The sequence below is a fragment of the Lipotes vexillifer genome, unplaced genomic scaffold (genome assembly GCF_000442215.2).
Source record: "Lipotes vexillifer unplaced genomic scaffold, Lipotes_vexillifer_v1.1 scaffold559, whole genome shotgun sequence".
Classification (NCBI taxonomy): Eukaryota; Metazoa; Chordata; class Mammalia; order Artiodactyla; family Lipotidae; genus Lipotes; species Lipotes vexillifer.
Window position 1 is genome coordinate 2,151,328 of NW_006781351.1, and position 17,621 is coordinate 2,168,948.

The 17,621-nt window shown below is 36.7% G+C and overlaps 1 protein-coding gene across 1 annotated transcript in view; it reads left to right on the plus strand.

Moving 5' to 3' along the window:
* The window catches only part of PLCZ1 (phospholipase C zeta 1), a 50,005-nt gene that overhangs the window by 24,174 nt on the left and 8,210 nt on the right, over positions 1–17,621 (plus strand). Inside the window, exons 7-11 of the mRNA XM_007454612.1 lie at positions 2,521–2,760; positions 4,023–4,170; positions 8,819–8,935; positions 10,021–10,193; positions 13,349–13,481. Coding sequence (XP_007454674.1) covers positions 2,521–2,760; positions 4,023–4,170; positions 8,819–8,935; positions 10,021–10,193; positions 13,349–13,481 — 811 coding nt within the window. The remainder of the gene's footprint in view (positions 1–2,520; positions 2,761–4,022; positions 4,171–8,818; positions 8,936–10,020; positions 10,194–13,348; positions 13,482–17,621) is intronic.

Consider the following 17,621-nt stretch of genomic DNA (forward strand, 5'->3'; position numbering starts at 1 on the left):
CAAATTTTCATTTCCTTGTCTCCTCACAACCTACCTAATCAGGCTTCCTCTTCCATGTGCACCAAGTAAGTATTTCAGTGTGCTCATCACTTTCCTACCAGTAATTTTTTTTTTTAATATTTATTTTCTTTATCTTTTTTTTTGGCTGCATCGGATCTTAGTTGCAGCACGTGGGATCTTTGTTGAGGCTTGTGGGATCTTTCACTGGAGCACATGGGCTTCTCTAGTTGTGGAGTGCAGGCTCCAGGTCATGTGGGCTCTGTAGCTGTGGCGCTTAGTTGCCCCGCATCATGTGGGATCTCAGTTTCCCAACCAGGGATTGAACCTATGTCCCCTGCATTGAAAGGCGGATTCTTTACCACTGGACCACCATAGAAGTACCCCCTACCAATAAATTCTAACGGACCTATTTCAGCCTTCCTCTGACTTGTTGCCTTGACAACATTCAACGCTATGGATGCCTCCTTCCTTTCTGTGAAACACTTCCTTCTGTAACACCACATTCTTCAGGCTTTCCTCATTCCTCTCTGGCCACTCTTCAGTTTCCTCTGCTGGTCCATTCTCCTCACCCCAAATTTTATCAGGTGATAAATGAACTTTTTTCTTTTTTGACACCCCTAACCAATAGTTTAATTTTGACATGTAATCATTTTGGTAGATGTAGTATATATTTGTAATATTTGAATATCCCCCTTTATATTTTTCTTTATTTTATTTAGATGAGTAGAAAATTTAAAGATGAAAGTGTTATGACACTAAGGACAAGAAGTATAGGACTCACGATAGAATTAAGACAGAGAAAAATAAACTGAACAAATGGACAAACTGTGACTCTTTCACCTGATGAGAATGCTCACAGGCTAAATGTGTTCAATTATGACAGAAAAGAACTTGTGCAGAGTGCTGTAAACACATCATCAGAGATTAAATCTAAGAGTCATGTCTAATTCAGGAAATTATAATAATTTCAGTTTTCTAGGAACAGAATTCCTCCTCTTATTATTTATAAATCTATTTTTTAGTATTCAGATATATAATTTCCGTTAAAGCTTTTGCTTCCACACTAAAGTAAGGAGATGGTTTACAATGAGTAATGAGAAATTAGAGATAAAGTCATTTTCTCATACTGCGCTTAGCCCTCAGTATACAAAAGAATTGCCTGGAGACTTGTTAAAGAGACATAATTCTGTCCCACAATTCAAGATTCTGGTTCTCTAATTTTGAAGTAGATTGCAGAAATCTTTTCTTTTAACAAGTACGCCGGGTGATGCTTTTGACACTTGCGGTTGCGGAGTGCACTTTGGTAAACTCTGTATTAGTAACACGAGGGTCATGGTAAAAGAGAGAAGACCCAAGATGATGGAATAATTTGAGTGGGTACCTGAGGATGACAAAGAGAAGGGCAATCAAACCTCCTCGAAGAAAAGAACTTTCCCTGGTGGTCCAGTGGTAAGATCCCACATGCCGCGGGGCAGCTAAGCCCACATGCTACAACTACTGAGCCTGTGCGCCTCCACTAGAGAGCCCGCGTGCCACAAACTACAGAGCCCACGTGCTCTGGAGCCCATGCACCACAACTACAGAGCCCACAGCTAGAGAGAAGCCCGCCCACCACAACCATAGGTCCCGCGTGCTGCAACAATGATCCCGCGTGTCACAACTAAGACCCAACACAGCCAAAAATAAGTAAGTAAATAAATAAATAAAAACATTATAATAAAAAAATAATTTTTCTTCATAGGGTAGATCCCAGCAACATTATATACAATGTACCAGGCACTTAATAAGTATGTTTGTTAAATTAATGAATATTTGAAAAGGGCAGAAATAAGTAAGTGAAAGAAAGGAACCAGAAGGCTTTGGATTTAGAATGAGTGACCCAGGTGGTGAATTTTGCCATGCTCCTAGTTTTGATGGGCAGGAAATATTAAGTTGATGATGCTCATATGCCATACAGTTGAAATGTGAAGATTTATAAATCTTTAGCTTAAATTTAGTCTTTACTAGATGTCAAATACTATAATAGACATTTTTATATACCTGATCTCATATAATACTTTTAATGTTGGATAAGAGAGTGATGACCTGAAGCATTCACTACCAGAAGTTATAACATTCTAACTTCTGTAACATTGAAAAATATATATATACATATAATTATATAAATAATTTATATAAAATTATATATATATAATTTTAATAATAATCTATAGAAAATTGTATATATATATAATTTTCATGTATTTCAAATTTGTGCATAGTAATAATTTATGGAATGTAGAAGAAATAGAAAAGAAAGCCCCAATCATTACAGGCGTATTTTTTGGTGAATTTTGGTCAATACTATAATCACTGGTTTCTATTAGGTTTTTAGGAATATGGAAAAAAGATGGAGCTTTTACATATCTTACTACTGTGGGCAAATTGAAAATATGATGAAAGACTTTTCGATGACAATGACAAGTGCTAATTTACCTTGTGCATGTGTAATTGTACCTTTCTTTCAAATTGTTTCTGTAGGCATTAAAATTCAAAATATTAGTTAGAAACAAGAAAATAGGAACTTTAAGGGAAACCCGTGAAAGGAGAGGTTCTGATAAGCATGGTCAGGTAGAGGAATGTGAAGAAGAAGAGGAGGCAGAGCAAGAGGAGGAGGAAAATGAGGCCAAAGGACCAGAACCATCGGATGCTTTTCAAGATGATTTGGAAAAAGAGGCAGAGTCAAAAGGGGCAGTAGGAATTCCACGCTTCAAGAAAAAGGTGAGATGAGGCTTTGCGAAAGCCTTACAGGTGATTGAAAAGTTGTCTTATTGTTTTGTTGAGTAGTTTTAAAACATTTTGGAGGAAACATCTTTTTCCTACTTATAATAACTTCAGTCTGTTATTTAAAATTTGTTTGGAAAAAACCAGCAGTGGACAAGAAGTTTTAGAAGTCATCTCTTTCTGTATTAGCTGTTTGTAATTATTTTTTTCTCTAGAGCTAACAAATATTATGCCTTCTTATGTATTAGACACTGTGCAGTGTACAAAAGATAGTGCATCTGCTCTGAAGGCGATCATACTGTCAGAGACAAGAAAAGCACTGTTTATATTATATAGTATTTTAAGTATACAAGTTAGCATGACAAAGGAAGGTATGCACGGTTGCAAGGGATACAAAACTAATTCAGCTGGTTTAAGTAAAATGTGAATTAATTCAATTGGTCCACAGAAATGAAAAGTTTAGGAAAAGGGATTCTAATTTCAGGAATGACTCGGTTGAAGTGTATCAAACAAAGTCCACAGAAATTTCTTTCTCCAACTTTGGCCCTACTTTTCCTATATTGGTGCAAGCCTTTGCAAAGCCTCAGTTTTACATGCTTTCAGATTCAAATCCAATGGAAGGCCTATCTATCTCTCAGCTGACCAAGCAGATTCTTTTTGTACATTGGCTATGATCCAAGCTGTGCGCATCCTTGAGCCACTTACTGTGGGGAATGCAGAGCTCTGGTTAGCCAGGCCTAGTCCACGTTACCGACATTTAAGCACATGGATTGAGCATGCGCAAGAAGTGTTTTCCAAAAAAAAAAAAAAGAACACTTTGGAAGGGGCTATAACAGAAGTGCAAAAGGGTATAGATACTGGGTTATAGAAGAGCAATAGAGTAAATATACAGCAGAAGTTATTCCAAAATGTTAGATCACATTGGAAACATATTTACTCATGACTAAAATTCTTGAATTTGTAGAATTCATGATACTAAACTAAGACCTTTGGGATAAAGGAAATAGAAATAATTGCCATCCTCAATACTTATTACATTAATTGGGATTTTAGGTTTAGGTTGTCTCATAATTGACATTAAATATTGTCATAATAGAACATATTCACATTGACCCAATCCAAATAGTTTTTGAGGATATAATCTTATGAAAAGACTAAAATCATTGATTTGAAAGCGTATTTCCTTTATCGAAAAAAAAAATTTTCAAATGGTTAGTGCAAATATGTGAAATTATTGCCTTTTTTTTTTCACCGCAAAGTTAAAAATAGCTACGGCCCTATCTGATCTTGTTATTTATACTAAAGTTGAGAAGTTCAGAAGTTTTCACCATTCAAGACTGTATCAACAATTTAATGAAAGTAACTCTATTGGGGAGTCACAAGCCCGAAAACTTTCAAAGTTGAGAGGTAAGTTCTTATGATTCAAATAGATGAAGTGTTTAAACAAGTTGTATTCACTTTTAAGGTGTCAAAATTGATCAATGATGTTTACATAAACTATATTCTAGTACAATTTCAACATATTTAACATATTTTAAAAAGGGTTATATGCCTCAGGTCGCATTAAATTTTATTTCACAGAACTCAACCATTATTTTCAGTCATGAAATTTTGATTGAGAATGTCCAGTATGGACAATCTGTTGGGAGGGGCTGTGGTGAGCAGTTTACATGGGAGAGCAGTGAGTGACAAGGCTACAGAGGTAGGCAAAGCCAAATTACAAGGAACTTGGACTTTGTCCTACAATCCAAAGTGAGTAGGAAAAGATTGAAATCTCAGGAGTCACATGATCCCCTGTGTGTTTCTGAAAGATGCCTCTGTCAGTGCATAAGGGTGACACCGTCTGCAGGGAGGAGATGATAAAGGCTTATGGCAGGGAGACTGGAGCCAGGCTGAACTTTGTGGACTCGGTGGGCACTAAGAGGTAGAGCTAAATAGACTGGGAGGCTGTATCTCTAAGGTGAAGAAGAGGGAAAAAATGATACCCAGGCCAGACTGCCAGATGGCTGTGTACCTGCAGAGGGACCATGTGTCTCTGCATCTTCTTTTCACTGTCTCCTGACTCTACATCTGAGGTGGGTTTATTCTGCTTGGTAGAGCCCGAGACACAACAGGGAAAGCGAATGGGAAGAAGATGCTAACTCCTTCTCAGACTTATATGGCAGGGAATATCATCAACTTAAAAAGGGATGGTCTGTCGGGAGGGGAAATTTTTTCCCTCTATCCTTCTTGAGTTCTTGTGGCTGGACTACTAATAAAACTGACGCAAGTCATATTGACAGGAGAAAAAGAAAGAAAATTTAATTCATAGAAATGGGACCTAAGAAGTGACCAAAGTCGGCAGGTTTTATACTTTTTAGACAAAGAAACAATAAATTTGTGAGGAATTGACAGGACAAAGAAACTTAGGTTTTGGGTGACCAATTAGTGAAGAATTCAAACAGCGTTTGGGCTTGGGGTAGTAAATTAAAGAAATCACAAAGTTTGTTTTCACAGTCTTCTCAGCCCTGAATTCCCTGTCTTTGGTAGGAAGGGTGTCCTATGTTCAGATGCAGGGAGTGCATCTTTCACATGAGACATTTATTTCCTGCTTTGAAGGAGACACAAAGGAGGGATAGAGTGTCCCTCTTGCACTGGCCATTTCTTACGTCACTTTAATTCAAAATAATCAATATGCCACTGAAGCACATTTTAGGGGCAGCGTACCCTGTGCCTCAACAGTCAATTAACTTAATAATCAGAATCAGGTGACTCTCCATATCCTTTTTAAAATTGCAATCTACCGTCTTATGTAGAAGCGCTATGGCAGGAAATCAGCACCTGCAGCTGACTTGAGAAAAGCTGTTGGCTATTAGGAAATGCAGATTCTGGTATATTTGTTGGTTAGCCTCATTTGGCTGGCCATCGGTACCCTAGGGTTTTTTTGTTTTTGTTTTTTGTTTTTGTCCTCTCACTGTTGTGGCCTCTCCCGTTGCAGAGCACAGGCTTGGGACGCGCAGGCCCAGCAGCCATGGCTCACGGGCCCAGCTGCTCCGCGGCATGTGGGATCCTCCTGGACCGGGGCACAAACCCACGTCCCCTGCATCGGCAGGTGGACGGACTCTCAACCACTGCGCCACCAGGGAAGCCCAACCCTAGGGTTTTGAGGCATGCTTTAGCTTATCTCCTCAAACTGCCTATTAGAAAGATCCTATATTATAGGGCTTTTTTTTTTTTTTAAATTGAGGCTTGTGACCAAAAGTCAATTCAGTAGATCTAAATGACAGTTAAAAGAATAGAATAGAGTAGAATGGAATGGAATAGAACAAAATGGAATGGAATAGAACAAAATAATAGGATGGAGAAGATGTATTGTAGGCAGGAAGAATAAATATTGTTTTGTGAAACAATTGTGTGTGTGTGTGTGTGTGTGTGTGTGTGTGTGTGTGTGTGGTGTTGGGTTGTGATATAAAGCATATTTTTTACTGTGAACTATTGTCAACAGAGTTTGAATATGAATGACCTACTTTACTAGCCTCCATTGTTTCAAACTATCGGATGGTTTTTGTTGTTGTTTTTCATGGGGACAGGATGTCTGGGCACAGCAAAAGTCGTTATAATTCACTCTCATCATATTAAACACTTGCTCAAAATCTGAAAAGGGACTGGGTAGTTCAGAGCAGAGTCATAAAATATAGCATCAGCGTTTCTTTGGAAAGAGTATAGAATATTTTTCTTGTGCCAAAAGTTAATAGTAAATAATTAATGATTGGGCAAAGATGTTCTGCAAGGATGTCTATCATTAAAAACATAATAAACATCATTAAGTTTATAATAGGGAAAAATCAGAAAGAAATTTTCATATGTGTGAATGCTTTTCAGTCATTTAAAAATAATGTCGGGGCTTCCCTGGTGGCGCAGTGGTTGAGAGTCCGCCTGCCGATGCAGGGGACGCGGGTTCGTGCCCCGGTCCGGGAAGATCCCACATGCCGTGGAGCGGCTGGGCCCGTGAGCCGTGGCCGTTGAGCCTGCGCGTCCAGAGCCTGTGCTCCGCACCAGGAGAGGCCACAACAGTGAGAGGCCCGCGTACCGCAAAAAAAATAAAAATAAAAAAATAATGTCATAGGTGAATATTATTGAAATGGAATGATTTTCGTGTTATCTTAGTAAGTTAAAAAATGGAAGTTTATAAAAGGGAATAAACAATAAGATTCAATTAAAAATAAGTATATACATATGACAAAAGAATGGAAATATATATATACCAAGAGGTTATCAGGGTTATTAGTTGAGTGGTGAGATTATATGTTGTTTTCTTATTTTTTCTTATTTAATTTTCACATTTCTCATGCTATGTGAAAAAATAGCATGTTTAATTTCTAAATCTCAGAAGTAACAAAATCATGTTAAGGGTCCATAGTGATCATTCATGTTTATCGCTTTGTAGATGAAAAAAATTAAGACCCAGAAGAGTACATATTTTATCAACAGATAGACATCTAGTTTAGGACTGGATAAGGGATCATGACACTTGGACACACAAAGTGCATTTGTACATGAGTAGCTTCAAAGTGAACTTTTCCTCAAGGAGAGGATAACTTCTAAAATTGAGTGTTAATTAAATTAACTGTAATTACTATTAACTTCAGTAGCTGTAATTTTTTACCTGACAGTGCTTCCTAAAGAATAGTTTTTAGGATGAGAGTGGCAATGATTCTGTTCTAGCCTGAAGAGCAAATAGAGTGGACATAGGCAATAACCATTTCTTCCATGACTGGTCACCATATTAGCAGAAATAGTTGTGGGAAAAGGATCTGCTTAGTGAAAGAATAAAAACCTTGGAGAAACATAAAATCTATGTTCAAAAATTTGAGGGGTGTCCAATGGTAAATGGTGTAAATTAGTTTTGAATCTTAAGTGATTTAAATAGAATTACTAGAAATGTGTAAAAAAATATAAGTAGAAACGTAAAGAATATGTATAGAAACTGAAACAGACTCTGTGTGTGTGTGTGTGTGTGTGTGTGTGTGTGTGTGTGTGTGTGTGTTTCAAGTATAGACATTTTCTTCCTTTCCTTGTAAGGAAAACATTTGAAATAATCAAAAGTATTGGGAGGTACCAAGTTCTCTCTCTCTTTTTTTTTTTTGAAGAACAAATACCTTTTATTTTTTAGTAACTTTATTTATTTATTTATTTTTGGCTGCGTTGGGACTTTGTTGCTGCACGCTGGCTTTCTCTAGTTGCAGTGAGCATGGGCTACTTTTCTTTGTGGTGTGCGGGCTTCTCATTGTGGTGGTTTCTCTTGCTGAGGAGCATGGGCTGAAGGAGTGTGGGCTTCAGTAGTTGTGGCATGCAGGCTCAGTAGTTGTGGCACACAGGCTTAGTTGCTCCACGGCATGTGTGATCTTCCTGGACCAGGTCTCGAACCAGTGTCCCCTGCATTGGCAGGTGGTTTCTTAACCACTGTGCAACCAGGGAAGTCCTGCAAGTTCTCTTTCAATGGAGGGATGCAAAGAGAAATTGAATGAATTTTGGGGAAAGGTACTATGGTGGTTAGAAGGTCAGCTGGAAGCTGAGTTGAGTAACTTTAAGGTCCCTTTCAGCCCTGAGGATCTGTTAAATATTCAACTTGATTAACTTGGATGACATCACATAGTTTTATATGACTTCCGTGCAATTCTTTCCTAATGTGAAAACCAAAGTAAAAAAAACCAAAATGGGTAAAGATACTTTTGTTTTCAAAAATGGATGCATTTTATTTTGGAATTTTATATACTCTACGTCAAAGTGAAATTAATTTGGATGTGAACAAAAAGAAATATATTATCCAATTGTTTTTTTCTTCGAGTGAATAATTACATAAAATTGTTTAATAAAAATTATTAACTTTTCAATAACAGTGAATTACTCTGCCAGACAAAGGCATGAATTTATTTTGATTTCCATGAATTGTAAATATTTCTGCCAGGACAATAGACATCAACATTATTGAAACTGTTGTAGAATTAAATAAATATAAAGACATAGTAGTTTATTTGAAATCTTTGCAATGTTTTAATAAATTTCTTTTTTTTAGCCAATGAATTTATTCTTCACACCACGAAGTTCATTACCAGAATATATCCCAAGGCAACAAGAGCAGACTCTTCTAATTTTAATCCTCAAGAATTTTGGAATGTAGGTTGTCAAATGGGTATGTTACATAGGATATTGAGTTTTTTGCAAAAATAAGATAAAATAAATCCATTTTGTGAATTAATGAAAGATTCATGAGAAGAGCTTCCTTTGAAGAATTTTCGAGCCTGGGTGTTTTGGAGTCAAGCAATGATGAATCATTGGCTTCAAGAGTTGAAGTTATTCCTAAATAGGTTGAAAAGGGTAAATCTAGGTGAGGGTAGAAGCATGGAGGTTAAATTCATGAGGAGCTTGCATGGGAATTGTAGGAACGGGAAAAATAAACCAAAAAGAGATGTAAGAGAACAGTGAAGATCGAGTCCTTTGCTTGAAAGATTTGCTAAGGGCCTCTTCAAATTAAGTGGCCTCTGCTTTTTGTACTTTAATCACTTCTGCATTCATAGTATTGAAAAGTAAGACTGCATAGCTTTGTTATTTGTCCTTGACTGACTCTCCTTATTCCAAATTGATCACCTGGTGTACCAGTGGCACTAACCAGTCAGAAAGTGCCAGGTGTTAACCCTTCTGCAGCTGAATTGTGACAAGGCCCATAGGTTTTCAGAGAGGGAGGGGGTGGGATCAGGATGCTGGGGAGGGCAGTGGTGGGTAGATGGTGGTACTGCATATAGTGGCTATTTACCAGCCTATACGGAGTTGTTTCTATATTTTAACAATTATTGCTCTGCCTGTTCCTCGCTTTCTCCTCAAGTGATTACAGTACCTCTTTAGACCTGAAAGTTTATGATACAGTTGGTGTCTTCCCTTCCAGCATTTAATGACTGATTTTCTTTACTCTCATATTTCTTGAATGTTTTCTGACATGTACATTGCTACTCTATAATCTATGCTGTATGCCATTTTGATTTTTTAACTCAAAGCTGTAAAATAATTTGCAGATTAAATTTTGAAACTCACCTTCATATGTTAACAAAGGCATGGCAAAAGGAAAGGTTTAAAAATCATGACTTATTTGGCAAATGCTTGCTCTTAAAATGTTCGAAGACATATAATCCATGATTAGGGTTCAGTAAACTGTTTAGTTGCGTTTCTTTAGATATACCCTCTATTTCCTGACAATGTCAAAATACTCTTTTTCCCTCACAGTGGCCTTAAATTTCCAGACCCCTGGTCTGCCTATGGATCTTCAAAATGGGAAATTTTTGGATAATGGTGGTTCTGGATATATTTTGAAACCACACTTCCTAAGAGATAGTAAAACAAAGTTTAATCCAAATAAAGCACTAATGGACAGTAATCCAATCATACTTATGATAAGGGTAAGATTAATTACTTTTTCTTTTACCTTTATTGGTTATGATATAAGCTAGATAGTATGCATTAATATTTTTAGTTCTATTGATTTTCTTTAATGCCTTTTAAATTTCTGTGAATCTTTTCAGGTAATGTATAGGTGGGTGGTATTTCAGCATCCTTCCATATCTGAAAAATGTCTTTCTGTTGCCTTTTTGCATGAATGGAAAAAATTGCATAGTTCTAATTAGAGGAACTAGTCTAGTTGTTCTTGTTGTTCTATTGAGAAGATGGGGGTGTTTCAGCCACTTTTTCAGATCCCTTCCTAATCCACACAAATCTCATTGATGTGCTTCTGTGGATTTCTTCTTTCTTTTTTAATCTATATGCAAGCGATTCTTTCTCACTTTCATTTGTGGGTGAGAAAGAATTTCTTAATCCTCATCTCAAACTAAACATCCTCCTTGTATTCTTTTATACACATTCACATTATACACATTCTCTGTTTCAACCCCAAACAATGCTCAAATCTGACCTCATTTTTGGACTATAAAGGCCTATTTTTAATAGCCTACTTAGCCTCCTTACCAATATTCTGTCAAACTTAAAATATTAAAGCCTGAACATCCCTTCCTCGTCAAATCTACTTCTAGTTTATTTAAATCTCAGTGAACTGAGTCAAATTCCTTGACTCAATTAACTCAGGCAAGAAAAGTGGGAGCTATTCTTGTCTTCCGCATCTCCTTCACTTCGCATGTCCTATCCATTTCTAAGTTCTGTAGATCTCACTTTAAATGTCTTCCTTATCCATCCCCTTGATCTGATGTCATTTGTTACTGTCTTTTTTTTAGGAATCTGTTACCTGTCATCACCTCCATTCCTTTGGCTTCCTAAGGGGTTTTCAGGTAGCCTTGTCTCAGTTGTCCTGGTCCATCTTTCACAAGCCAACCAGAGAGATTTTGCTGCAGTGCTAATCTTATCATTCCTACTTAATATTTATTTGTATCTCCTGACCGTTTTCTTAGTCCGGCTTTGTCCTACTCTAGCCTCATCTCTCACTTCTTCCAGCCTTTCAACCCATTCCGAAACTGTATGGAAGCCTTCTTTTTTTGTCCATAATGACTCTTCTATGTATTGCATATGCTGTTTCCTTTGATTGGACTACTCTTCCATCCTTCATCTGCCTATTGCATTCTGACTCATTTTTCAATACTTTAAGTGTCACTTCTTTTTGGAAGCTTTTTCCTGTGCTTCTTTTGAAGTTTTCTTCTGTTTTTCCTTAACACCCTATACGTGCATACATTATGGCACTTACCACACTGTAAATTATAATTATCTACTTGTTATACTTGTCTTTCTCCCCCCACTTGTCTGAAGGTCCTTTAAGGATAAGGACTGTGTTTTGTTCAACCCTTATCCACAGTAACTGACACAAAGTATGTGCTCAATACATGTAGGTTAATTGAATGAATGATTTCTTTTTCAAGTTGAGAATACTAAAGAGAATATATGTGCTCTTTTATTGAGAAAGTGAAGATGGAGGATAGCTGGTATGCAGAGATGTTTACAAATGCCACCTGTTTGTATTCTGAGAGGTCTCATGTAGGGGTGTAAGTGACATGGTGTGAAAGAGGCAGGGTTGATGATTTTCCTAGGAAGCTGCTGCCATAGCCATGTGTGTCTTCCCCTCTTGTTCTGATTGTTCTAGGGAGCTTTGTGATTACATTATGACTTGCACAAATTGTGGAGAGCATGATTTGGGAATAAAAAGGCCTAGTTTTGCCATTAGCTTTCTTATGTCCTTGATGAAGCCATATAATGTTTCTGGTTTACTCTTTGTCAACTGTAAACAGAGAACTTTGGATTAAATCAGTTATTTTCAAGCTTATAAAAACTAAGGTATCATTTTCTAAGTTTAAAATCTCATGTATAAGACCAATAGATGAAAGCAGAACTATCTGGTTGACCACTAAGGGTTTTCTGTTTGACATCCATCCTCTGCAGCGGCCCCTGGAAGGGCTTTGTGAATCAGAGTGTACAAATTATTTGAACAATAAATCTCTAAATTCTATTTCAGTATGCACCTTCTCCATACTGATAAGGGTTTATTACCTGGAGGGCCTATATTCAGCTGATAGGCTCTGGTATCAGTGTACTAGTTTTTCACAGTCAATGTTCTTTCAAGTTACCTTGATATCTAATTATGCTTATTGATCAATGCCCGTTCCATACTCGTTGTTAAATATTTGCACAGTTACTCTGGTTTCTAGCTGATGCCATAATTTGTGGCTCTAGGAAGGAAAAAATTACACTCTGGCACTTTTTTCTTTTCTTTTCCTTCTTTTCTTCTTTCTTTTTTCACAACAATTATTTATTTGTTCCTCTTTATTATAATCTTCAGAAATTGAAATCATGTCTCAATTTTTTACATTAGTACACTCTATAAACTAGTACACTTCAAATACTGTTTTTTTTTTTAATTCGGACTTTGTTCCTTAAAGTAAAACAAATCTGTGCTTCAACAATTAGCTTGACTAATAGAAGACTAAATAAAACTATTATTAGTTACTTTGTTAAGCATTTTTCTGCTATCCAGTCCCTAATATATATATGAAATAATTGATTTTGTCAAACTCAGGTTACTTATGATAGTATAGAAAGCAATGGGTAAGGTAAAATTTCATGATAAATTATCCAAACATATAAATTATACTGTCAGAGAATGCTATCATAGGAAATTATGTGGTGTTTTTTCTTATATTTCAGAAGTCGTATTTATAGTTTACAATTTTTTTGTTGTATATATACAATATGAATTTGAAAAGAGGTCATGTTTTTGGAGTGACTCAGCCTGAATTACAGTAGAAGGGGATCATAACAATGCTTTTAAAATAAAAATATTTGTTGGACCATCAATCTTGGAGAATGTGGATTCTGTTATAATCACATATTAGTAAAATGGAATAATTTAGACATGTTCCTGGTGTTCATCTATTGATGCTTGAGGATAAAAAAGTTAAAATTAAAAATTGGCACTATTTTCTACTTTCAGTTTGTTTGTTTTTTGGTGGGAAATGACTTAGTCAATCATGATTTTTGGAAAACCTATTTTATTTTGAAATTAAGCAGTGGTGCAGTTTGACATTCTGCTAAATTCTTGAATTCCCTTATTTTTGTGCAGCTTATCAGTGGGATCCAGTTGCCTCCCAGTTATCATTCATCATCTAACAAAGCTGACACATTAGTGATTGTAGAAATTTTGGGAGTTCCAAATGATCAAATGAAACAGCAGAGTCGTGTAATTAAAAAAAATGGTGAGCTCCTAATATATTTTATTGAACATCTATTAGACTTCTTGTTGAAAAGCTTAAAAATTATATATTGATAGAGTTTTGATACATATTTATTATTCATAAGGAAAAGGTTTTGCATTATGTTCAAGATGACCAGAGTGTTATATGCAGCAAAAACAATTTGACAATGACTTAATGTTGGCTAGATGTATTTTCAGATTACAGATACAAAAATGTATCTGACCTGAAAAATTAGTGCTTTTGCCATTTTTACTTCCTTTTTATGCTTCTTTGTATGACTGAATTAAGAGCGACATTTTGATAGCTGCAAATCTACTTAGCTTCTAGCCTCTGTGTAAACTAAAGAACTTATGATTTCTCTGATACCGCATGTAACATAGTTTTACTTCACTACTTGAATTATTTTAGATCAGAGGTCTGTGGCTTCTAACTCAGGCTAAGGATGCCATAGAAACCTACTCGTACAGTATTTGGATAAAAAATTCAGTCATTTTTGCCAGAACAGAAATGTAGAAATGGAAGAAATGACTTTGGTAAGATTTTCAATGTTCCAGCATCCCATGATAGTTTAGGTAATACAGTACTGACATTGTTATTTCTTCTCTGAAGTTGAAATCATGAAGGAAATTAGAAAAGTATAGATTCTCAGGGTTAACTCAGAATCACCTGGGAAGAGAGCTTGCAACTGATCCTTTGAGTCTAGAATCTTCTATGAGTGGATATTCCCAAAATATAGTGGACTTCATTTCAGTCTGGAAATATGCTCCAGGCTAAATGGCACAGACAGAGAAGCAGGTGCAGTCTTAGTAGACTTCTTCTTCTTTGGTGATAATACCCCCCCCAAATGACCAATGTTCAACTCCTCCCAAATCCAGAATTATTCCTCCAGCATGGCCCCTAGTGCAAAAGGCATGAAAAAAGGTTTGGGAAGTTTTGCTACCTCATCCTATGTTATCAGTGGGAAGGGATATTAGTGATGATTTCCTGCCTTATTTGGCACCTCTTAGAGTTGAAATGGCAGTGTCAAGAAATGGTAACTGCTATCAGGAAGCTTCTAGTAACCTATCCCTTGTTTTCTCCATCCCCTTAATTGAATCTTCATGACAAAATGCACAGAACATTAATTTATTCAATGCACCCCTTATATAATACTATGATTCTAGCTCCCGTTAGAAATTTGATTGCATCCCTGGGTTTTATGAGAATATCCCTACAGAAATTCAGTTTGGTTCATCAGACATTACTGGGCCCATTACATTAAAAGCCTGGTTCTAAGTATCAAAAAAACTTCAAATCTCTGTTTATTAACTGCATTCTTACGTATGTCCCAACTAATTCTATTGTAGATAGTTTATAGTTCAGTGTGGAATATGAGATATAAGTAAAACTGTTATGAAAAAGTCATTAGTGCTTTAAAGAAAGTACAAAGAATTGTATGGAAGGGACAAATTTCGAGATGGTTCTTGGCACATGAGTAGAATTTTTTATAGAGATTGAGGATAAGGGAACTTGTTTTCTTTTTCTTTTTCTTTTCTTTTATTTTCTTTTTTGGCCATGCTGAGAGGCTTGCATGATCTTAGTTCCCTGATCAGGGATTGAACCTGGGCCATGGCAGTGAAAGAGCCAAATCCTAACCACTGGGCTGCCAGGAAGTTCCCAAGGATAGGGAAATTCAAGGCAAAAGTAATAATATGAGTGCTAAAACATGGAGAAAACAAAATTCAAACATGTTAGGGAAAAGTAAAGAAGTTCAAATGCAATGTACTTAAGAAAGATTAGTGTGAGATAAAATGAGAAATTTACCTTGGGTATGGTCATGGAAAATAGTGAAAGCCATGCTAAAGTAGTAGAAACTTTCTTTTCTGTATAAAATGAATAAAATTAAAACTTTTAAACAGGGATATAAAACACTAAGAGAGTTGAGCGTTCCAGAGATCATTTCTGCAGAGTAGAGAGGACGAAGTGTATGAGAGAGAGATGAGAAATACAAAATAGAGTTAGATGTGATCTCACGGTTAGAGCATGTACAAGTCAGGTCCTAAACAAGGGCTGTGGCATCAGAAAAGGAATGGAGGATGCATGTGAGGAAGACTAGCAAGACTAAGGGTGTAGATAACTGGACAGGAGGGATTCTGAGATCACTTAGCTACTAGGGTAATTGTAAGGTAATGAAAGACATGAGAGTCTGGGAGGAAAAGGGTCACATTTGGGTAAGGTGGGGAAGTGATTTTTAACTATATTTGTAACTAAGCAAATTTGGTATTCTGGTTTATTTTTTATTTATTTTATTTTGACACTAAAAGGACTTTCATATATATCTATATATGATTGTGTGTGTGTGTGTGTGTGTGTGTGTGTGTGTGTGTGTGTGTGTATGAAAGAGTGAAAGAGAGTATGGTGAAGGAGGGTTGGAGGAGGAAGAATAAATTAGTATAAGAATTTTGTGCAGACATTTTTCAGTGTCTTTGACTCTTAAACCTGACCCTATATTCCATTGAATTATTTCTTTTCTTAGGGCAAGGTAAGATGGTTATTATTTCAGTGTGAGTCAATTTGTTTAATATTTTAACGGGCATAGACTGCATTCTGTATTACTTCCTAGTAAATGTGCACTTGTGACTACAGATGCACCATAGAAAACATAGATATGGTATAATTAGTCATAAATGCTTCAGTACTTCTTGAAATGTAACTCAAAGGGCAGATCTGTTGAAGGAGTAGGTGTAGCATTGCCTTTGTACAATGAAAAATAATACATTATTTTTCTCTGAACTTTTGAGTTTTTATTAAATAAGAGTGTATATTTGATCTGGATGTGAATTTCTTGATCCCATTCAATTATGCATAATTTTTATCTGATTTGGGTCACATTGTGATACAATTTGGATTTCTTGTTTGGCAAGAGAGTGTTTGGGATAATCTGTTTTGCTAAGGACATAAATTACTCATCGACTTTTTTTTTTTTTTAACATCTTTATTGTAGTATAATTGCTTTACACTGGTGTGTTAGTTTCTGCTTTATAACAAAGTGAATCAGCTGTATGTATACACATATCCCCATATCTCTTCCCTCTTGGGTCTCCCTCCCTCCCACCCTCCCTATCCCGCCCCTCTAGGTGGTCACAAAGCACCAAGCTGACCTCCCTGTGCTATGTGCCTTCCCACTAGCTATCGATTTTACGTTTGGTAGTGTATATATGTCCATGCCACTCTCTCACTTCGTCCCAGCTTACCCTTCCCCTCCCCGTGTCATCATGTTGTTTTGATGAAAAGCTCAATGAGTTGGAATTGAATAGACGTAGTTCAAGTTTATGGGGAGATTATATCAGACAGGTTGGGTTATATCAAACAACCCATACAAAGATAACACAAATTTAGTTCTAACTCATGCTTACTCAATGTCTTAGTTCAGGCTGCTTCAGCAGCAACAAAAACAGACTGGTTGGCTTAAAACATAGGAATTTATTTTCTCACAGTTCTAGAGGTTAGAAATCCATGGACACATTCTGATGAGGGTCCTCTTCCTGGTTTGTATGCAGCTGTTTTCTCGCTGTATCCTCCTCATGTGGCAGAGCCAGATTATTTCTCTTGTGTCTCCGTATGAGGGCATTAATCCCATTCTTGGGGGCTCCAGCTTCATGACCCAGTTAATTCCCCGAGGCCCCACCTCAAAATAGCATCACGTTGGGGATAAGGACTTCAGCATCTGAATGAGGGGGCAAAAACATTCATTCCATAGCACTCATACAGTCCATCACACAGAGGCAATAAGCTTCTGTCATTGGTTTGTGTGTGTGTGTGTGTGTGTGTGTGTCTGTGTTAGTTTCTGTTTAAAACAAAGTGAATCAGCTATACATACACATATATCCCCATATCTCTTCCTCTTGCGTCTCCCTCCCTCCCACCCTCCATATCCCACCTATCTAGGTGGTCACAAAGCACCGAGTTGATCCCCCTTTGCTATGTGGCTGCTTCCCACTAGCTATCGGTTTTACATTGTTAGTGTATATATGTCAATGCCACTCTCTCACTTTGTCCCAGCTTACCCTTCCCCCTCCCTGTGTCCTCAAGTCCATTCTCTAGTAGGTCTGCATCTTTATTCCTGTCCTGCCACTAGGTTCTTCATGACCACCTTTTTTT